Genomic DNA, 20683 nt, shown 5'->3' on the forward strand with positions numbered 1-20683 from the left:
TGGTCGGCTCCCAGCTTCTCCTTGCTTGTCTCTATTACTTGCACGAATAGGACTTCCGCGGCCTCCCACCGACCTTGTTTCCAAAACGTCGATGCCAGATTGGCCATGCTTTCCAGCGTGTCTGGATGGTCGGCTCCTTGCTTCTCCATGAGCATCTCTATAACTTGCATATCCAGCTCTTCCGCGGCCTTCCACCGACCTTGATTCCTATACGTCGATGCCAGATTGGCCATGCTGGACAAAAAAGTCGATGCCAGACGGGCCATGTTAGTCAGCGTGTCTGGATGGTCCGCTCCTAGCTTCTCTTTGTGAGTCTCTATAAATTGCATAGTCAGCTCTTCCGCGGCCAGATTGGCCATGCTGGACAGCGGAGCTATATAGTCCTCTCTTAACTTCTTCTTGCAAGTCTCTATAACTTGCATATCCAGCTCTTCCGCGGCCTCCCACTGGCCTTGATTCCTATAGGTCGATGCCAGATTGGCCATGCTATTTAGCGTGGAAGGATGGTCGGCTCCTTGCTTCATCTTGCGAGTCTCTATTACTTGCATGAACAGGTTTTCCGCGGCTTCCCACCGACCCTGTTTGCGAAACGTCGATGCTAGGATGGTCATGCAAGTCAGCGTGGAAGGATGGTCCGCTCCTAGGTCCTTTCTGTCTGTATCAAGAATCTGTATAATCGAAGTTTCGGTCTCATCCCACCAACCGTCTTCGTAGAGACACATCGTATATCGCCGCATAAGGTCCATTCTGATTTTCCAATCTTTGTCGACTAGACCGGACTGTAATGCGTAGCGACAATGGGTCAGATAAGTTCTCCAAAGACTTCTGTTCTCATGGTTATGATTTGGGAAGACCTCATCTAGTCGCATAATAGCTTTCTCTGACCACTTGTTGAGCTGCTCTTCCTTGCGGAGCCAGTTCCGAGTTGCGAGATGTACCAGCCGATGGAGGTCGAGGACCATATCGGCTGGTCGCCTAGTGACGAAGGAATAAGCATTAAGTGTCCCGATGGCCTCTATCTCTTTCTTTCTCGTCGGTCCTGGCGGAAGAAGAGACTGCGGTATGTCCTTTGGCTCCACGCAGGCCATAAACGATAGATAGTCGGCTGCAAGCGGATCACGCCGCCGGATTTGCTCGAACGAAATTAGCCATGTTGTGGCTACCGGGTTCTTCACATCTCTATATCTCCCATCGTCCTCGAATTCTTCACTGAGTAGGTCGATGACTTCTTCTTCCTGCTCTCCTAAAAGGGAAAGATAGTCTGCAATTGCTATCCCATTTTCGTTGATATACGCCGCTGCCTGAACAATGGCCAGTGGAAGATAAGTGAGCTGCGATAGCATGGCGCTTGTGTCCACCTGGCTGTTGACGAGCTTCGGATCGACCAGGCACTTTTCCAACAGCCGAGCAGCCGCGCCTTCTTCCATTGCCGGAACTTCCACGACATTCTGTTGTGCAAGTTTGACTGCGAGCTTCCTATCGCGCGTGGTAAACAGAATAGCCCCTTGGTGTTGCTCTTCGGGAGGTAGTCGATCAAAGGTCGAGATCCTTGCCTAGCCTTCAGCCCAGATTCGGGCTTGCCGATCCACATGTCTCGGTCATCCGCATTGTCGAACACTAGCAGCCACCGACCAGTGCTTTTTCTGCCCAGGTACTCCTGCAGCAGACTCTTCACGTCCTCCTTGTTGTCCTCCCATCCAGGTATGCCAAACTGCTGCGCAGCGTCGAGGTACGCTTGGTGCAGGCCTTCCCTGTTAGTTGCTGGTATCCAGACAACGGAGAGAGTAGGATGCTTTTCTTTTATTCGGAAAAGCAATTCGAGCACGAGGTGCGTCTTCCCAACGCCTCCGAGACCGATGATAGCAATCTTTGCGGTACGATCGTTGGCGAATAGCATTTCTTCTAGCTGGGCAAGCTGAGGGTCACGGGCTGTGAAGCGAGGATTCCTCTCAAAAGGCACAATCCAGGGTGTGCGATGGGCCGCTGCGATGAATTAGCAATAGCATGCTGACTCACGGTCTCCTTACCTGACTGCTGTCGAATAGTGCGGATGGTATATTCCTGTACACTTTAGCAGGAGACAGGAAGGCTGGCAGTGATGCACATACATGTACAATAGTGGGAAAAGAAGGGCCAGGCTTGTCTGCAAATATCAGCCAACGCTTTGGTCCGCTAGGCAAAGTCCTCAAGATATATACTCTGCTTAAGTCGCATGTTCTGAATACAGTCCCGCACTCGGAACTTCTGCGCCATGTGCGTAAGGTAGCCCTCAGTTGCGGCCGCTATCGCTCCCTTCTTATTGTACTCCTCCAGCCCAATCTCCTGCAACCCTTGCTCGACATTAAACCGGAAGTACCGCTTCTCGTCGAAATGCCTATGCCATCTCTCAATAAATCTCTTCTCCGTATTCTCCGTCTCGGTTGCAATATGCACCACTGTTTGCCCGAGAAACTTCAGCATACTCTTCTCAAATGGCTTCTTCCCGGGATTCCCAGTTCCGATCGAGATAAAGCACTTGACCAGTTCCTTTAGATCTCCCGACTCATGGCACCATATATTTGACGCCTCACCCTCCACCTCGTCCACTGGATTGTTCGCGCCCAGTCCGCCATCGGCAAAGGAGCGGTCGCCGATGTTAATGGGTTCAAAGAAGGTTGTGGCGGCAGATGTCGCGAGGGCAGCTTGGCATATTGTCGCGTAGACACTTGGTTCGTGAGGAAGGCTGTAGCTTCGGAGGCGGACAATGTCCTTGGTGTGGCGGTCGGCAGTACAAACGAAGCTGGTTCTGTTAGAGATATCACCCTACTCGGCAATTCACTTACGTCCTGCATCCACGTTCAGTGCCGTCATTAAATAGTTCTTGCTTGGATGCACCACTGTTCTCGATCACCCTTTGGACCGCACTCTCTAGCTTCGCCGAGTCGAACCGAGCTGAGATATCACCCTTAAAGTTGAAAGGGATTAATCGCAGTCTCTCTCTGAATACTGATGCTGCGAGATTGCTGTATGCGTCAATGCATTCATCGACATCCATCTCGAGCCGGCCCAGCATGATCGCGATAAGGCTTGCTGGCAGTCAGCGCGGCGCATCAAAGATAGCCAGTCCACTCACCCACCAGTGCTCGTACCCCCGATGAGGTCGAACACTTCGCACGGCTTCACCCGAGGGAGTTTTTTCTGCTCCCGTGCGTGGTTTAGCCTGTCCATGATGATCTTCAGTATGTAGAGTGACGAGAGGCCTCGCACGCCGCCGCCATCCAAGGACAGCAGACATAGGCCGGTAGAGTCAACTGGGTTCGGCTCGCCGCCGTGCTCGGCTGTGCTTTCTTGCTCCATGATAGTTGCAGTATTTGATCTTGCTCTTATTCACAATTTGTTTCTCTCATTTGCAAGGCTATAACGACTAGAGCAGTGACAGCATCAGAACACGAGTTACTTGCCTATGGTTGCGCTTCGCTCCAGGGGCTTACTCTTCTGTCAATACTAAAATAGTATATCAGCTCAGGAGATCCCTCTACTCACTATTGGCTGCTAGCAGTGGCCCCTGGTCATTTCAGGCTGCAATTAGGCATTAGTCACATGGCGAGGGATATTATGACCATTAAACTCGGTTCTACTGTTGACCTGTAGTGATCTCCCGATATTTTCGTTGTGCTCCGAAGGCCTCTGTGAATTTCCTTATCGAAGCTACTTTTGCGTCGTCGTATGAAGAGTACCTCTTTCGCGGACAAGCACTTGAAGTGGGCAGATCGAGAATCAGAGTAATGAACGCGCCGCCCCTAGGCGTGATTCAGCTAAACTGGATGCATTAGTACATATAGTAACAGCAAACGGCCCAATCATGTCACCATATCTGGCACCAGGATTGCTGGTCTACTCTATTGAGCTAGCATCGCGGCAATCAGAATAGCATTGACCAACCTGGTGAATCCTACCATAGCCCAGCCTCTGTGCTTTACCTGCAAATAACAGCGACGGCTAAAGGGCAGGAGTAGGTGAGAACTACAGACCTCTTGTTTGTTGTGCCTGCGGAATAATTGCCTGATATGGTAGAGAAGCCCCTTTTTGAGAACAACGTTCGCAATCAAGGGATTACCCAATGCCATATAGCAGCACTTCCAGGCACCAGACCTATATGGTTCGACAAGTTCCATGAATTCGTGGATGATTAAGCTAACTATGCATAACTCAACTTGTTAACAACTAATTATCCATGGCCTGTTGGCCGTTACGTAGGAATCATGCAGATGTGAAAGCACAATACTGTACGGTATTCCATAGGAGAAATACAGCGGTCCCTTGTATAAGACGGAAACCCCAATAATAAATATACGCTAAGGCCTTGGCAGTGGGTCTCAGAACTAATAAACAAATGTTTCTTGGTCAGACCGATTTCGAGAAAGGCTGTAGTTTTATCTGTCATCCTGAATCCTGCGGAAGTTGCAGTTTGTTTCGCCTGGTAAAGTCCCACTCTGAGCTGATGGGATTATTTCAACCAGTGCCATTTCTACGTCTTTTTCGAACCCCTACCCAATTAATAATCTATTCAGGTGGAGTGTCAAGATCAGTGCAGACGGAGAAATAGCGAAACCGCCATGCTAAAAGTCTCCGATAAGCCCAAAGTTTTACTAATCACAGTCGGCATCGGAACATTTCGTCACAACTCACCTTCATATAAACACCCCTCAAACCCCTAATGACCCATTATAGAACCTGTGCTTGGATTAAAAGAAAATGACGACCGCTACTTTTAAATACATCGACCCATCCAGCTATAACCCTCACGCCACAAAGCCCTTTGAGAAACCATGGAGTAAAGTCGACGGGCCAGGCTACTCCTACAGACTCATCGACCACGAATGCCCAGTCCGCAATCTGCGGGGCCAGGAGTCCGCCTTCTCCATCGACAACGCGGGATTTGCCGTGTACCACCATCCCGCAAAGGAGGTGGCATTCACAGACGACGAGCAGGTGAGGACGGGCTACTACGCGGAAGTCGAAGAGCTTCTCCGCACAAAGTTACCGGGCGTGGCCAAAGTCGTCATATTTGACCATACGATCCGGCGGCGCGTCGAAGGCTCTGCGCGCAGTCCCGTCCAGCTGGTCCACGTGGACCAGACGCCGAGGGCCGCTGAGACCCGAGTCCGCCGTCACGTCGCCGACAGCGAGGCGGAAACGCTGCTGGGTCGTCGGTATCAAATCATCAACGTGTGGCGAGCGATCCAGAATCCGGCGGCGGATTGCCCCCTGGGCGTCATTGACTGGCGCAGCACGCGGCCGTCCGATTATGTGGCTGTCGATCTGCTGTATCCCAAGGGATTCCGCGAGGGAGGGGAAGTGGCGCCTGATCCGGATTCCGCGCAGTCGACAGACGGGTACGAGGTTCAGGGGGAGACGTATGCTATTGCGCCGAACGAGAAGCACCACTTTTATTATCTGAAAGACATGGCCCCGGAGGAGGTCATGCTGATCAAGTGTTTCGATTCGAGAAGCAAGACAATGACTGGGGGGCAAACCGACATCGCTCATGGGGCGGCCCATAGCGCGTTCGTGGACCCAAATACACCGGCTGGATCGCCAGCGAGGCAGAGTATTGAAGTCCGCTGTCTAGTCTTCTACGATTAACTGAGGTGAGAGTAGTCTGGTCACAGGTTGCTGGAAGTATAGTACAACATATATGACATTCCTGAGATGCAAGCCGTGATTGCTTCCACTAGGTGTCCGCGTATGCGTGTAACCGTAGATCAAGCCTTTACGTTCCATGCCCAGCCTGCTTTAGCTACCCTCGCAGCCACGGCAGCGAACGCTCCCACGAGAATGGAAGTAGCAGCAAATACCTGAGCGTAGAGATAGCTCCCTCCGGCTTGATGAATCAAAGCACCCTCGATGGCGGGGCCCGTGAGAGTCGCAATGCTGACGATACTCAGGATCATGCCGACCCGAGTGCCGTTCTTCTTGATATCGGGACTCATGGACGTGATCGAAGCGGGGAAGAGCGCTTGTACCGCGCCACCCACCACCCCATACACGGCCGCAAACGCATACAGCCCGCCGTGAGTCGACACCGGTATCCAGCAGTAGACCACCACGCTGGAGGCGAAGCTGAACGGTATCAGCGTGTTCAATCGTCCCAGCACCCTGTCTCCAATAAGGGTGGGCAAGATGCGGCTGACAACGCCGACGCCATTCAACACGAGGACGAGGTTCTGGGTGTTTTCGATCCCGATCTGGTCGCGGGCAAAGGTGCCGAGGTAGAAGAAGGCAAAGTACAGCCCCCAGAAGTTGAGGAACATGCTCGCGGTGATGAACACGAAGGAGAGCTCGGTGAACGCCTCCCATTCGACCAAGGGGCCGGTTGTGCGCGGCGGTAGACGAGGCTTATAGAGCAGCATGCCGGGGAGATGGGTCACCAGCATGACGAGTCCGGTGGCTCGAGTCGTCCATCCGAAGCCAACGTTGGCGCGGTAAAGGAGCTGGTCGACAACGACTGGGTAGATCATTCCGCCGGTGGCTGCACCGGAGGCTGCTAGCCCGACGGCAAGCGCGCGGTTCTTCTCGAAGTAGGAGGACGTGACGGAAAGCCCGGGGGTGAAGATCAGGCCATTTCCGAGACCCATGCAGAGAGCCTGTGCAAGGAATACCTGCCAGTATGTCTTGCAAAGAGAGAGCATGAAGATGCCCAGGAGTTGGAGGAGGACTCCAGTGCTATAGATCAGTCGGAAGTACCCAGCATCGGTGGCGCGGCCGGCTAGAACGCCAATGAAGAAGATGAGGAACACCTGCACGCTTCCTATCCAGGAGATCTCCGACGCCGACTGCGTGAAAGTTGCGGTGTATAGTTGCTGGTACACGGAGAAACTGTTGCTGACACCCCAGGTGTTGAAGAAGACGAAATGCATGCAAAGAACCTGCGTCCAGGCTCGAGAGCCTCCATCGGGAGGCAATGATAGTGAGAAATCTGATGCTTGTGCCAGGGAAGATGTTCGCATGTTTGTAGAACGCTTGCCGGTAGGGGTAGTGTCTTGCAGGACAGGTCTTTGTGAAGAGGAGAGGGTCCAGCAACTTATATGTCACGTCCACGGACCTACCTGTGTCAAAACGAGTCATAGGCCTAGATTTTAGGGATCGGCAAACATGATTGTGTGTGGCACTCGGCTTGATCCGTTGATACTAATCACCGAGGATATAGATCTTACGTGCTTTCGAGGACAGTGGTTCTTCGAGACTTCTACTGGGACCGATACATGTCTTCCTTGCCATTATAAGGAGACCTACAGTAGTCTATTTTACCTCTATTCTGCTTTTTTCCCTCGATATACGAAGGGAGAGACATCGTTCTGCCGTGCAAATTCTTGCTTGTGCTACGCCCTATGTACCCGCAAGCTCCGCTATACCCGTTTATCCCGCACCGCCCGCATTATCCGCCAACTCCGATATCATCGATATTGTATGCTTCATGAGTCATTGTTGAACGCAGTTAGGTTGTTGAAGAATCATGGATTTTTATCGGGTTCAGGGCTACAGGCTACTTTAGGTCCATCGGACATGGATTCATGATCCTAGCATCGTGACCGAGGTTCGAGAATGGATTGTCTACCGAGCGAACAGATGGTATGATTCTATGGATTAGAGCAGGTCGGTTCCAGATATGCTAAGCTTGTTTCCATCTGGGCGGCAAGCTAAAGTGCAGCCTGTGTATGATCCACGGTCTCTGCAGGCTATCTTAGATAGCAGTGGAGGCGTAGAAGGAACTACGTATGTTTAGATATGGGGATTCAAGATATCGGTCGATCTATGCATCGGGACGAGTTTTGAGTGAAATTACCGCGAGTCAGTATTTTACTCCGGGCCTACACACAGTTGCAACCTGATACATCGACGGTATTGAGCGAGTCCGTGGATATCACCCTCCGAGGTCGTAACTTTGATAGACACGATTCAGCCACACCGGGGGCGGGCTTACAAATTCAGGGTCGAATGGATTCCCGTGGAATGTGGACTGTGGAAGTTCAGCGTGGAGGGATCGGCTGTGGCTAGGGGTGGTGAAACTGCGCATTTCCGAGGGTCCATGCACATGTTTGACTTTGTCTGGATTTGGTGAGTTGGGCGGGGATGGCAGCCAACGAAGTTGAGGAGATTGATAATGACGAGACATGACTAGGGCTTATATTGGGTAAGGACGTGCATGAGGTGGAGTAGAGAGACGAGATGACGATCGTGCAACGGATGAGGCCAAGAGGAGGTAGCGAGACAAGCGCGAGAAAGAGGGAGGATGTTTTCTTTTGAGCAGAGGAGGTGAGACGTGGGATGATTGCGTAAGAGGCATGAAGATTCCGCTAGAGCCCTGGTATAGTCCTGGTGTAGTCCTGGTGGGGAGAGAGGAATAGAGTACACGATTGAGGCTGCATGTCAGTAATCCCAACTGGGAGGTGCAGGCGATCGTGCGCAGTACGCCGGAGATCACCACATGGGGTGAGAAATATATCGGGATTGCAACAAAGGCATTCATGAGTGGGGGAGGGTGCATTGTTCGCGGACTAAAAAGGTGCATGAGTAGTGTGGTTCTAGCGGGATACCTGGACGTCCGAACTGGTAACGGATGTAAGGAGAAGATTCTGATGCTAGGACTGTGTAGTAGGATATCCTGAGATTCCAGTATACAGCAACAACCTCCTCCTACCGCGTCCTTCCCTCCGGGACTCAAAGACAACTACCTCCTCGTGCGTACACAGGTAACAGGTACAGGAAGTAAATCGATTTCATTACCGGGGATTAATAGAATACGGTGAAGTATTAACTGGTCCACTCCCGATGTCGGATCTAATCTGACACTTTGTATCTTACTTATTACCTCTGCTACAGTCTGGAAGTCCCCTACTCGGAGGTCCTAGATCAGGAGGAGAGAGTATCCTAGTGGCAGTGTCTGATCGATCCTATCTGCTTCCATCTAGAGATCTATATCCCATCTCTATCTCTACCCCTACCATAGCTACATACCGGTAACCCGGAGGATACAATACCGTAAGATCAGATATGATTGATACCGAAGCTCCACCGGAAAAAATCGAAATTGGATCCGCTGCTTTTCGTCATGCATCTGATAATTTTTTTAGCGTGGGATTATTCGTGAATTATTTATGGTCCGACTATTTAGAGCTCTACATCCGTACTTTCACGATTCGTTCTCTACCTCTCTACTTCTCTACCCTTCTCCCTTCTCCTCTCTATCCCTCTCCCTTCTATCTCCTCCCTCTCTATCATCATGCCTCGCCATCCGTCCCGTCTCAAACCCACCCATCCGGACGACATGCACGATCTCCTCTGCGTGGGCTTCGGTCCCGCCTCGCTCTCCATCGCCATTGCGCTCCATGATGCCCTCGATCCCTGTCTCAACGGCGCCAACGCCCGTCCCGGCTGGCAGCCCAAGGTCTGCTTCGTCGAGCGCCAGAAGCAGTTCGCCTGGCACTCGGGCATGCTCGTGCCGGGCTCCCGCATGCAAATCTCGTTCATCAAGGACCTCGCCACGCTCCGTGATCCCCGCAGCAGCTTCACCTTCCTCAACTACCTGCACCAGAAGGACCGGCTCATCCACTTCACCAACCTGAGCACCTTCTTGCCCGCCCGCGTCGAGTTCGAGGACTACATGCGCTGGTGCGCCAACCGCTTCTCCGACCTCGTCGCCTACGGCGAGGAGGTCATCGACGTGCTCCCGGGCAAGTCCGCCCCGGACAGCCCCGTCGTCGACTTCTTCACCGTGCAGTCGCGCAACCTGGCCACGGGCGAGATCGTCTCCCGCACCGCCCGCAAGGTCGTGCTCGCCCTGGGCGGCCGCGCAAAGCTCCCCGAGGGCCTGCCCCGCGATCCCCGCATCCTGCACTCCTCGCAGTACTGCACCGCCCTGCCCTCCCTGCTCACCGACGACAGCAAGCCCTACAACATCGGGGTCCTCGGGAGCGGCCAGTCCGCCGCCGAGATCTTCCACGACCTGCAAAAGCGCTATCCCAACGCCCGCACCACCCTCATCATGCGCGACACCGCCATGCGGCCCAGCGATGACTCTCCTTTGTACGTTTGTCCCCTATTGTATTTTTCTTTTCTTTTCTTTTCTTTTCTTTTTTTCTTTTTTAATGGCATGCATACTGACCTCCCCAGCGTGAACGAGGTCTTCAACCCCGACCGCGTCGACAAATTCTACAACCTCCCCCCCGCCGAGCGCCAGCGCTCCCTCGCCGCCGACAAGGCCACCAACTACAGCGTGGTCCGGCTGGAGCTGATCGAGGAGATCTACAACAACATGTACCTGCAGCGGGTCAAGACGGCCGACGAGTCGCAGTGGCAGCACCGCATCCTGCCGGGCCGCAAGATCACCCGCGTCGAGCACCACGGCGGGCCGGCCGCCCGCATGCGCCTGCACGTCAAGGCCGCCAAGGACTCCGCCGAGAGCCTCGTCGGCGACGGCAAGGAGGTGCTCGAGGTCGACGCCCTGATGGTCGCCACGGGCTACTACCGCAACGCCCACGAGCAGCTGCTCCAGCACGTCCAGCACCTGCGCCCCGCCGGCCAGGACCAGTGGACCCCGTTCCGCGATTACCGCGTGCAGCTGGACGGCGCCAAGGTCAGCGACCACGCCGGCATCTGGCTGCAGGGCTGCAACGAGAAGACCCACGGGCTCAGCGATAGTCTGCTGTCGGTGTTGGCGGCGCGCGGTGGCGAGATGGTTGCCTCGCTGTTTGGGGGGGAGTTGGCGGGCGGCGTGTCCGCGGTGCCGGACACCGGGATTCGCGCGATGCTGTAGAAAAGCGGGAAAGAAGGGGGAAAAAAATTAACTGATATATTTTTATCTTTTACGTACAGTACATTTACTTTATTGGGAGTTGATCTTCGTGCCATATTGTCTGTCATACTACCTTACTACTCTGTTCTATATAGCGGAATCCACCGGTTGAACCAGAAATTCGCCGAAAGAAATCCTCGGGTAATCTGATCAGATAATTTTATCAGATGGCGCCGGGGGCGCAGGTGCTCGCTAAACTCGGTGCGAGGGTTTAAGGGCGGCGCCGGAGGACGGAATACGGAGTATAGGGGTTTCCAGGGCATCCACCGCCAAGGGATCCACTTGAAGTCAAAGGATTAGGCATTCGACAGGATGTGGGAGTACCTGGAAGTCCTGGGTAGTCGGATGGACCGAGTCTATCGACTTGGTACCTACTCCATGCCCTACAACATCTCGATACTGACAGTCCATGTCGATCTACCTACTTGAGGAGTATCCAATTCACTACCTACAGTGTAGATGATCTCGTCCTGTACCGCTGCGTAAGCCAAGCCCCTAACAACGCATAAGCCCCATCGCCTCGCCAGAATGTCTTGGATGCCCCAAATCAGGCCACGTTCGCTTCGGCCCTCATCTCCTCTCTCGGTTGCCCCGATGCTGATCCCATTTTCTCGCCTCCTGCTCATTTCCATTAGGTACAAGAGTTACCGTGCCGTTGCATGACATTCGGACCTGCAACTGTCAGTGGAGATGCCATCCTACGAAGTCGGTCCTAGAACCCATCTAGGTATATTCGCTTCGACCCGATGCTTCCATTCGTCCCTACACATAGTTAGTACCTTGCAGCTCTTAGGGACCTAGGGTAGGTGCTTAGGCGCCTGGTAGCCAGGTGCATACCTAGGTACATACCTCCCTGGTAGAAGGGCGTAGCCTACCCTAAGCACTCACCCTAAGGTCCACGACTCAGGATGCAGGTCCAGATCGTGATCCTAATGCAGGGACCCAATCCAGCACATGTCCGTACGCAGGATGTACTGCCAGGTACGACCAGGTACTGCCAGGTATTCCTACGCGAAAGATTGATAATCCCGAGATAAGATCTTAGCGTGCGACATCGGATATTACCTCCTGTACAGTCAGGAGTGGTGTTCCGTATGGTATTTACCTTACCGTACACGTCAGATCCCCCCGACAGACTCATCCATGAAGGTAGGTAGTATCAACATTATATCTACTGTACTACATACTATGCTACTATGTACCTGTACCGACATCTATCATGCATCTACCCAACTCCCCCTTCCAACATCTACACCGGCTCCTCCCCCGCCACACTGTGATATCCTCCGCCAGCATGCATCCGCGACGGCACCTGATACATCCGGTGATAATTGACCACTTCGCCCCCGAGCATCGCACTCCCCGGCTCGCGCCGACCAAACACCGGCGCTGCATCGCACCAGAAATCCCGACAATTCGTCACCACCCCGCGCGACCACGGGTTCTTCTTGCGCGGCGCCGCCGGTCCCTCGCGCAGCCCGTCCCGCGCCGTCGCAAAGAACGTATCAATCCCCAGCAGCGACGACCACTGCCGGAGACAGCCATGCTTCCGTCCGCGCCCGTGTCCGTGTCCATGGCCAAGGCCGACCGCCGGGTTCGGGCCCTGCCCGGACGCGGACAGCCCCGCCGCGTCCAGCGACGTCGTGCCCGCCGCCATGGCCGACGCGAACGCCCGCGAGCTCGGGTACCCCCGGTCGATCGAGTGCCCGCGCATGTTCTCGTAGGTGGTCTGGTTGCGCGAGATCTGCACCAGCTGCACGGCGCAGAGCATCGTGATCCAGACCAGCTGGATGAGGATCCACACGTCGAGCACCAGCGTGAACGTGTCGCGGACGACGTATCCGCAGAGTGTCTCGTTGATCACGTTGCACTGCGGGTTTGCGGGCGCGGGGAGGATGTTGATGTCTGAGGAGGTTAGTCGGGGTTGAGTGCGGGTTGGAGCTTGGGGGGGTCTCACAGTTAACCGTCAACTGGACAAACAGGATGATGCCGACTTCGAGGCACGTGATGTATAGCACGAACGGGCGCAGGTTGTTGGCCCCAACGCAGTTGTCGATCCAGGGACAGTGGCTGCGGGTGTTAGCGAGATCGCCCGTGCCGTCCGGCGCTGGGATACTTACTGGTCATGCTTGGCCACGCAGCGTCCGCAGCGCTTGCAATGCTTGCTCCGCAGGGGCTTCCGGATCATGCAGAACACGCAAAAGTTCTCCTCGTCGAACTTCCACTCCTGGAACAGCTCGGCGATGACCGAGCGCTGCTGGTTCCGGCTGCCCAGCTTGGGCACGAAGCCTGGGTCGCCGACCATCGCGAAGATGTAGAAATACGTCGTCAGACTGTAGAAAAGCGCGAAGAAGATGTTCAGGAAGGGGGAGGTGGAGTATGTCGCTGACGGGCGTTAGCAGCACTCAAATCACGACGACGCATTACGCACCCGGCATCACATAGAACACATATCGCACGCCGACCCAGAACAAGGATCCGGCAAACACGCCCGCAAGGTACGGCTAAACCGGTCAGCAACCACACAACCCCACAGCGCCTAGGGCAACCTACCGTCCTTTGCAGGATCCTGTACTCCGACGGGCCCTGGCTGGCGACCTTCTGGGCCACCCACTGCAATCCGAACAGCGCAACCAGCGTGATGGGGATGGCCGCGTAGATCACCATGTTGCTGAGGATCCACACGGCCACCAACACCATCAGGAACGGCCACACGAAGAAGAACTTCGACATGATGTTCTTGTTGCGCACCCACGAGCTCAGACCCATCGGGAGGCTCTTCGCGTTCCCGTCCAGATCATATCCACATTCGTCCAGCGCACGGTACCACACCCGTCTGGTGTTCATCTCCCCCGCGACGACCGCAGGCGTCTTGCCGTCGCTTGTCTGGGCGAACCGGTCCCCGCCGTACTCGAGGATCTTCTGGACACAGGGCAGCGAGCCCTTGACCAGTGCCCAGTGGAGCGGGGCGAGCCCGCTGTCATCCACAGCATTGGGGTTGGCGCCCCAGCGCAGGAACAGATCCACGCACGCGGGATACCCCTTGTATGCGGCCCACATCAACCCTGTGTGGCCCTGCTGGTCGGGGACGTCGACGGGGATCTCCTGGTGCAGAAGGAGGACGAGGAGGAAGGCATTGCCGTCGATGGTGGCCAGGTGGAGGATGTTGTAGCCTTGGCCGTCGGTGAGGAGCGGGTCGGCGCCGTGTTGCAGGAGCAGATGGACGATGTAGTAGTTGCACCGCTGGGCTGCCCACATGGCCGGCGTGGCCACGGACTCGCCCCCCTTGGCGTTGACGTCGGCGCCGCAATCGAGGAGGAACTTGCACATCGCATACTGGTTGTTGATCGCGGCCCACTAGGGAACAGAAAGTCAGCTTTCCCGTCATTCGCAGTCATCCCCGACGGAATACGCACGTGTAGCGGAGTGATCCCCTCCTCGTCCTTGTAGGTCGCCGTGAACTTCTTCTCGTCGAACAGCCGTTGCATGGCCGGAACCTCCCCTATCCGGGCGACCTGCATGATATCCTCACCGAGGGGAATGGACCCTTTGACAGGGCTCCGCTCCGGCTTCATGGACTTGAGTTCCACGCTGCCATCTTCGTCGCTCGTGTGCGGCGTGTTCTTTCCGTTGGTTGTGGACGGAGGACTCGAGGTCAGACCGGCAGCGGTGCCACTGCGCGGGGGATCCGTCGAAGGAGACCCGGACGACATGCCTGTGGATTCTCCGGAAAACAACTTGGAAGGTAAGGTCGAGGGTTCGTGAGGGACGGAGGCCAGGGGGAGAAAAGGCGAGGAAGCGAAAGGGTTCGGCGGGCTGATTATTTCCTCTCTCGACTAACGCATTGCGCGGCCAGACAGACAATCCGCGAGTGGATCGAATTGCAGACAAGGAGCGCGTCGGGCTCCGAGGTTGAACAGAGAGAAAGAGGGGAGGGAGTTGAGAGGAGTCGAGAGGGAGTTGAGGCGCGAGGGAGAGAGAGGGTGAGAGAGGGTGACGAAGGGGAAACGTGGGAGGTTCGTTGATGTTCGCAGTAGGCAACTTTTTACTTTGCGCTTGGACCCGCCATCATCGTCTACCACCACTCTATATACTCCGTACACTCTACGGTGTCGATATATGCTAGAAAACACTCCCAATAGACTCCCCATAAAATCGTTCATAATTATATTCGTCAGCTTATATTACCTGGCCAATGTCCACGTTGCAGAGGACACGAGATTTTCAGCCGCACGCGACAGGCAGCCGCATTTCCTCCTCATCCTCATCGCCTGTGCCATATCCAAGCCATCGCATTTCTTCCCCCAGCATGCGCGCATCCACCCGCAGCTCAAAGTCCACCAGGAAGCAAAAACTAATCTCAAGTCGCGACAGCTCGCGCTCTGTCACCCCGCCCACCTTCGCCATCCGATCGTGAGGATAACTCAGATCCTCCACGGCCTTCATGGCCACCCGCAGCCCGGCCAATACCAGCCGATGCACGTTGCGCGGCTGCAGCCGAATCACCCCGTCGACCGTAATCATCCGTCTGAGGTAGAGACTCGTCGCCAGGTACACCGCCGTAGACATCGGACAGTACTTGTGCAGCCGCCGTAGGTAGTCCTTCATGCTGATGGGGGGCTCGCGCTTGGAGAGAAACCGCCGGGATAGATACCCCTGCTGGACGCGGTCGCGGTTCAGTTCCTCCGCGCTCTCCGCGCCCGGCCCAAAGTGTAGTTCCGCCACCAGCGACGGCGTCGCCTCCCCGCTGGAGACGCTGTCGCTGCGGGTTCGGATCGACGACGAGCCGTCGTCGGTCGCAGGGGGATTGGCTTGCTCCGCGGTCAACCCGACGAGCGTCTCGATGTGGGCGCACAAGAGGTCCAACGTTGTGTCCGGCGGCAGGCCCCTCAATTTCCGGTCCCAGTCGCGTTCCGTCCGGTCCCCGTCCCCCTGCGAGTCACTTCCCACGGACAGAGCCCCCATGTCCGGACTACATCCGGAGGGATTCATCTCGATCGGCGGGAGGCTGTCGAGAACACAAGCGACCACCGGAGCGTCCCAGTGGCAGGTACCTCGGGTAAGATTGGCATTGTAGGACCAGACTGGTGCGGTGCGATGGATTTGCAACGGGGCGGAACAATCGCGAGTCGCGCGGGATTGTCACAACTGAGGTATTGGAGAGAAAGGAGGATAGTTGGAAGACAGATGGCTCTGTATCAGGCGAGAATGGCTCGATCGATCCTCGAGGGTATCAAGCTAGGAGGGTCAGCATGCCCGCGGTGGAGACGTAGAGTCCTAAGAACAACAATCACCAGTTCAGCAAGGGATATTCCCGTCGAGTGGACTGAATCAAAACAGTCCGTGCATTCTCCCCCCGGTGGTGATGGAAGGGAAGCCGATCATGGTGGGAGTGGATGGATGGATGGTGGAGTTGACGTTGGGCAGAACCGCCGATAAGGATAAGCGTCTCCTTCCGCCTTTATCCAGCAGCGGAGTATACCTACGTACTATACTATAGTATATGTATGTCAAGAAGTTCATATGTCTATTCTATTCATACGCTCAAACCCACCTATCTATACTCAACGCCAATCTCCTCCCATGCAATGCTCTATTGCCAACGTCCATCCCGTTGGCGATGATCCCGCTCATACACCACTCTCTCACTCCTCGACCGGGATAAGCGAGGTCGTGCAGACTGTCGATTCCACGGCATCAACCCGCTATGAAGGAACCCTTCACGTCTGCGCCGTCTGCGGCCTTCTTCAAACACCGACAGGCCCTGTCGTGCGATCTCCCGATTGCCCATCTGGATAATCCTCGGTGGGAGACGGTTGGACCGCGCGTTCCCAACCGCAGGGATCCTCTCAACAGCCGGCGACGGCCTTCTCACGGGTGAGTGACGGTCCCGGCACATACTGCCATCAGCCTCCCCAGACCTTCGGGGACTCGTCTCAGGGCCAGCGGACCGGTGTCTCGCCCGGTTCTCGTTGAACTCGACGTCCACCGCGAATCGGACCTGACGCATCCCAGGGCTGGTACGGTTCCGCTGGCGGCCACGGCTGGTCGAGCGTTCATTGTGCACTTCCACCGTCCGCCGTCTCCTGGGCCGGTCACTCTCGATGCTTGGCGTCCGTTCTCGCGGGGGACGAATCCGTGGAGAGGGCTGCGGGTGCGCAACCGGATGGACCTCCTCTTCTGGCCTTCTGTCTTGCGTACTCCGACCACGTGGTGAGACCGACTGTATCCGCGGAGATCGTCGAGTTGTCCCGGGCGAGCGCACCTCGATGGTGCGTGGAGGGTCGACGATGAACAGACGCGAGAGCCTCCCGCGGCCGCCGGATCGGTGTGGCCCCGTCTCGTCCGCCGGCCGTGAAACCCTGCCGATGAACGGGACGCAGAGGTTCAGCGGTCGACTGCGTACGGGGGATGGCGGGAGCGAGAGGGACGACAGTCTTCGCCGAGTCTGGGGTCGTGGTTCGATGGTGTACAACCGCGGCGGTGCCATGGTGTGCGGGGTCCGGTATCGAACGGGGTGAAGTGCGCTGGGTTCCTGCGTGCAATAGTACCGCGTCGGTTCCAATCCGTCGCCGAAGAATCGCCTGCGGATCACCCTTCTGGTGCGTATTTCCATGGGAGACGTGTCGCTGGACAGTGGGGCAAAGCACATCACCCTCTTGCGTGGCGCGGGGTGAGAATATTTGAGGCCGGGCCCGGTCGTTGTTATGGATCAGGGCCGGGAGTGTTGCGGCACCGATGGCAGCTAGAAGCAATATATAGTCGGGATAGGTGCCAGAAACAATGAGTGCTATTTCGAGCGAGGGTTCTGGTCAAACAAAGAGGTTGCGGTCTCCACATAATAATCAGTGATAAAGAAGCAATGGTACCTCACGTCGGCCCGGGTGTAAAACGGCTCAGGAGTCAAACAGACAAAGTCAGAAACCACGGGCATGTGGTGAGCGTCATGGGGTCCGTCGCGCCTGATTGGAGTGGAATCCGAGGGACTGCAGAACAAGTTCTTGTCCTGCCCGTCTTTGTGATGATTGTTTCACGGGACAATGAACGGACTCGAACGGAGACAGAAGCAGTCTTTTAAAGGAGAGACAACCGGGGGGGGGCATGTCCATGAGGTTCATCTTCTGGGATTCCATTGTATGCGAACCTGCCGCGGCAGCCTACCCTATCTATTGGCGGATCGGGCTTGATGAAAATTTCATCGGCCTGCATGAAGACCTGCAGCTGAGCCAACCCTTCGGAACTCCAGTCATGGCTACGACGGTGGTGGAAGCAGCCTTGTGGGCATGCACCGTCGTTGAAGGAGGAGGTGTGGCTGCTTCGGTCACAGGGCGCACTTCAAGTCAGCCGGGCAGCGCACACAAGGACGACACCGACGGATGACATCACTGGACGAGGACCGCTAAATCCACGGACTAGAGGCCTTTTGGCATCGAGAAAAGAGCCCCAACCTGCAGGGTCGGCGGGAAGCTGCGTTGGGCAGACGTCAACAACCGGAATGACTTGCAGGGTTCCTGAGTGTGGCTCAAGCTCTCGACACAGGCAGCAGCATTATTTTGCAGTCTCTCGCTGCCGGATGCCTGAGACATCCTGGTCGTATGCGATAAGCGAGATGGTTCTGCCTTATTGGCCTCGTGGACAGAAGCGGCGCAAATGGAGATGATGGAGGGAGAAGAAGATGTGGGAGTGACTGCGGATGTGTGGCGCAGAACAACATCTGCTCCAGCCACAGCCCCCCCACGAATCACCATGTTGGATATACGAGAGGCTGTTCACAATCAAGGATGATGTCTTTTGATCCTACGAGAATCTTCTGGTCAGTTCGGTATTTAGTGAGGTGACCTGCCCTTTGCCCGTCTGTATTCTGATCTCTTATCCAACCATTTTCGGGGGACAGTGTTGAGGAACGGCTGGGCCAGAGTATCATTTATTGTAGACTAATTTCATAATAGTCGACACTATCCGCAGTAAAATTTAGACCGGCAGGTCTGTCGAGGCACAATACTAGGTAGATTATCTAGGCGCATCATCGAAACTCAGACAGACCATCGAGGCTCCTCATCAATTGCTACCTAAACAAGTTCTGTGTTTTCCTCGCCATTTTCGATTTTTAAAAACCGCAAACACATAGTATAGACAACAATAAGAAATACTAGAACACTTATTTCTTGAAAGGAACCGCCTCAGGCAGGGACGACGGGGTATTCGAACGAGCACGCGAGGAAATCAAATGCTCAAACGAAGCAGCACCCTCAACACGGGGGTTGAAAGGCTCAAAGTCCCAGAGGTAGCCCAGAGTTCGAAGAATTGAAGTAGCCGAATAAGACACCGTCTGTCCCTTGGCGTTGGTACCCTTCTGCTCGACGTACCCCTTGCTGACCCAGGGAGAGATCAGAAGAGTGGGGATGCGCCCACCAAGACGGTTGAAGGGGAAGGTGTAGTTCTTGCCGTTGGGGGTAGGCAGCGTAAACGTCAGATTATCGGGACGGGGCGCAAGCGGGGGAGGAACGTGATCGGCAAATCCACCGCTCTCATCGAAGGACAGGATGAAGAGCGTGTTGTTCCACTGGGGCCCAGAACGAAGAGCCTCGTAGACATCCTTGATGAGCGCCTCGCCATCGGAGATCAGACCGCTGGGGTGCATCGAGTTGGTGCCCACGCCACAGCACGAGGGGTTAATGTAGGTCAGCTCGGGCAGGTCTCCAGCGGCCGCGTCCGTGTAGAAGTTGGCCAGAGGCTGGATCTTGTCGTCATTGTTGGTGTCGTAGGTCCAGCTGAAGTAGCCAGCATCAGGCCCGGTGCCACCCTGAGGATCGACGTAGTTGATCCAGGAATGGCCGGTCTCGGTCAGTTGCTGGAAGATAGAGCGCTGAGGGAACTCATGGTTGTTGAAGGCGTCATCATTGAGGCCATGACCGTAGGAGGTACCAGAAACCAACGCAGCACGGTTGGGGTTGGTGTTCTGGACAGTTATCAGCAATCTGCTTTCCCTAACGAGGATCACAATCGGTAGCTTACACCAGGGATATCCGAGTGCCAGTGGTTGAAGGTCAGATAGTTCTGCACCAGGGTAGTGAGAACGGGCACCTGTTCTTCAGTGTAGTAGTGCAAGACCTGGGTGGCCAAATCGGTCTTGTTGGCCTTGGTCTGGTAGAGACGCATCTGTTCATGGACGAACCCCTTCTGAGAAGGGGTCAACTTGCCCGACGCAATAGCATCATTGTCCGGAGTGAAATCGCCATAGAACTCGAAGTTGTTGCCATAAATGGCGTGATCAGGGTCATTCAGGACCGAGTCAAAGTCCTTGGGGGCGCTGCACACGACACCCTCGGAGGGGTTGGTGATATTGAACGGGTTGCAGAAGGGGCCGTTGTGAATAGGGTTTTCCAGGCCCTGGATTGTCTGGCCACCAAGCACATTGTCCAGCGAACGGTTTTCCATCACCAGAATGACCACATTCTTGATGTTGGACTTGAGGTTTTTGATGGAGGATCCGGAATGAGCCTGGTGGCTGCTGCCAGGGAGGGCGGAGGCAGCAGTGGTAAACGCCAGAAGACCCAGGAAAGCGCTAGGATGCATATCCGTTCAATTGACTGGTATGATCGAGGAAGAATATGAAGATTGTCGCCAAGAAGAATGCAATGCTGAGCGAGGATCCCGACATCTTTATACCCAAACTGGACGTTTGGTGTGGGACCAGGTGTCTCAGTGCATGAGCGCACGTGCCGACCTCCCTGCATCTCGCTGAGATTTCTCAACTCCAGGATGCTTCGCTTCGAGGCATTAGATGTCAAGCCAATCTCATGAAACGGGATCTGGCGATGGACGGGAGAGATTGCAGTGCCGAAAATC

General features: G+C 55.3%; 9 protein-coding genes across 9 annotated transcripts; 2 read left to right on the top strand and 7 right to left on the bottom strand.

Annotated features, from left to right (window-relative positions):
- Positions 1–38: 38 nt before the first annotated feature.
- BDV59DRAFT_205512 (uncharacterized protein) lies at positions 39–3336 on the bottom strand (the record flags this gene model as incomplete). The annotated part of the gene is made up of 7 exons (XM_073694659.1): positions 39–1435; positions 1495–1983; positions 2028–2061; positions 2109–2143; positions 2199–2779; positions 2823–3065; positions 3113–3336. Coding segments are annotated over 7 exons (3003 nt in total), but the record flags the coding sequence as incomplete, so codon positions are not given.
- Positions 3337–3495: 159 nt separating this feature from the next.
- BDV59DRAFT_187195 (uncharacterized protein) lies at positions 3496–4232 on the bottom strand. The gene is made up of 2 exons (XM_073691155.1): positions 3813–4232; positions 3496–3761 (listed from the first exon to the last, which is right to left on the bottom strand). Exon 1 carries the CDS (start codon positions 4152–4154, stop codon positions 3879–3881), a length of 276 nt encoding a protein of 91 aa, XP_073543852.1. The 5' UTR covers positions 4155–4232; the 3' UTR covers positions 3496–3761; positions 3813–3878.
- Positions 4233–4578: 346 nt separating this feature from the next.
- BDV59DRAFT_121866 (uncharacterized protein) lies at positions 4579–5684 on the top strand. Its single transcript, XM_073686820.1, has one exon. The coding sequence runs from the start codon at positions 4735–4737 to the stop codon at positions 5623–5625; it is 891 nt and encodes a 296-aa protein (XP_073543853.1). The 5' UTR covers positions 4579–4734; the 3' UTR covers positions 5626–5684.
- On the bottom strand, positions 5685–7146 carry BDV59DRAFT_121865 (major facilitator superfamily domain-containing protein). Its single transcript, XM_073686819.1, has one exon. The coding sequence runs from the start codon at positions 6987–6989 to the stop codon at positions 5745–5747; it is 1245 nt and encodes a 414-aa protein (XP_073543854.1). The 5' UTR covers positions 6990–7146; the 3' UTR covers positions 5685–5744.
- A 1968-nt stretch (positions 7147–9114) lies between these two features.
- Positions 9115–11083, top strand: BDV59DRAFT_121869 (L-lysine 6-monooxygenase (NADPH-requiring)-domain-containing protein). Its single transcript, XM_073686821.1, has 2 exons — positions 9115–10065; positions 10153–11083. The coding sequence occupies exons 1-2, from the start codon at positions 9263–9265 to the stop codon at positions 10793–10795; spliced, it is 1446 nt and encodes a 481-aa protein (XP_073543855.1). The 5' UTR covers positions 9115–9262; the 3' UTR covers positions 10796–11083.
- Positions 11084–11466: 383 nt separating this feature from the next.
- Positions 11467–14981, bottom strand: BDV59DRAFT_187205 (ankyrin repeat domain-containing DHHC palmitoyltransferase family protein). Its single transcript, XM_073691156.1, has 6 exons — positions 14251–14981; positions 13388–14191; positions 13266–13338; positions 12955–13219; positions 12792–12904; positions 11467–12739 (listed from the first exon to the last, which is right to left on the bottom strand). The coding sequence occupies exons 1-6, from the start codon at positions 14545–14547 to the stop codon at positions 12084–12086; spliced, it is 2208 nt and encodes a 735-aa protein (XP_073543856.1). The 5' UTR covers positions 14548–14981; the 3' UTR covers positions 11467–12083.
- On the bottom strand, positions 14978–16311 carry BDV59DRAFT_187208 (putative cyclin-dependent protein kinase complex component). Its single transcript, XM_073691157.1, has one exon. It carries the CDS (start codon positions 15824–15826, stop codon positions 15059–15061), a length of 768 nt encoding a protein of 255 aa, XP_073543857.1. The 5' UTR covers positions 15827–16311; the 3' UTR covers positions 14978–15058.
- A 48-nt stretch (positions 16312–16359) lies between these two features.
- BDV59DRAFT_121922 (putative RNA binding protein) lies at positions 16360–17710 on the bottom strand. The gene has a single exon (XM_073686822.1). It carries the CDS (start codon positions 17484–17486, stop codon positions 16428–16430), a length of 1059 nt encoding a protein of 352 aa, XP_073543858.1. The 5' UTR covers positions 17487–17710; the 3' UTR covers positions 16360–16427.
- Positions 17711–18977: 1267 nt separating this feature from the next.
- Positions 18978–20521, bottom strand: BDV59DRAFT_121931 (phosphoesterase superfamily protein). The gene is made up of 2 exons (XM_073686823.1): positions 19850–20521; positions 18978–19793 (listed from the first exon to the last, which is right to left on the bottom strand). The coding sequence occupies exons 1-2, from the start codon at positions 20408–20410 to the stop codon at positions 18993–18995; spliced, it is 1362 nt and encodes a 453-aa protein (XP_073543859.1). The 5' UTR covers positions 20411–20521; the 3' UTR covers positions 18978–18992.
- Positions 20522–20683: the final 162 nt, after the last annotated feature.

Source organism: Aspergillus ambiguus, assembly GCF_047715705.1.
Source record: "Aspergillus ambiguus strain CBS 117.58 unplaced genomic scaffold BDV59scaffold_46, whole genome shotgun sequence".
Lineage (NCBI taxonomy): Eukaryota > Fungi > Ascomycota > Eurotiomycetes > Eurotiales > Aspergillaceae > Aspergillus > Aspergillus ambiguus.

Coding starts and splice junctions, on each gene's coding strand:
- BDV59DRAFT_187195 (XM_073691155.1), bottom strand. CDS start 4,154: ATGGAACTTGTCGAACCATATAGGTCTGGTGCCTGGAAGTGCTGCTAT.
- BDV59DRAFT_121866 (XM_073686820.1), top strand. CDS start 4,735: ATGACGACCGCTACTTTTAAATACATCGACCCATCCAGCTATAACCCT.
- BDV59DRAFT_121865 (XM_073686819.1), bottom strand. CDS start 6,989: ATGCGAACATCTTCCCTGGCACAAGCATCAGATTTCTCACTATCATTG.
- BDV59DRAFT_121869 (XM_073686821.1), top strand. CDS start 9,263: ATGCCTCGCCATCCGTCCCGTCTCAAACCCACCCATCCGGACGACATG. Junction 10,066..10,152: donor CCCAGCGATGACTCTCCTTT/GTACGTTTGTCC, acceptor TGACCTCCCCAG/CGTGAACGAGGTCTTCAACC.
- BDV59DRAFT_187205 (XM_073691156.1), bottom strand. CDS start 14,547: ATGTCGTCCGGGTCTCCTTCGACGGATCCCCCGCGCAGTGGCACCGCT. Junction 12,905..12,954: donor TGCGTGGCCAAGCATGACCA/GTAAGTATCCCA, acceptor TAACACCCGCAG/CCACTGTCCCTGGATCGACA. Junction 12,740..12,791: donor TGTCCAGTTGACGGTTAACT/GTGAGACCCCCC, acceptor TAACCTCCTCAG/ACATCAACATCCTCCCCGCG.
- BDV59DRAFT_187208 (XM_073691157.1), bottom strand. CDS start 15,826: ATGAATCCCTCCGGATGTAGTCCGGACATGGGGGCTCTGTCCGTGGGA.
- BDV59DRAFT_121922 (XM_073686822.1), bottom strand. CDS start 17,486: ATGTGCTTTGCCCCACTGTCCAGCGACACGTCTCCCATGGAAATACGC.
- BDV59DRAFT_121931 (XM_073686823.1), bottom strand. CDS start 20,410: ATGCATCCTAGCGCTTTCCTGGGTCTTCTGGCGTTTACCACTGCTGCC. Junction 19,794..19,849: donor GGCACTCGGATATCCCTGGT/GTAAGCTACCGA, acceptor ATAACTGTCCAG/AACACCAACCCCAACCGTGC.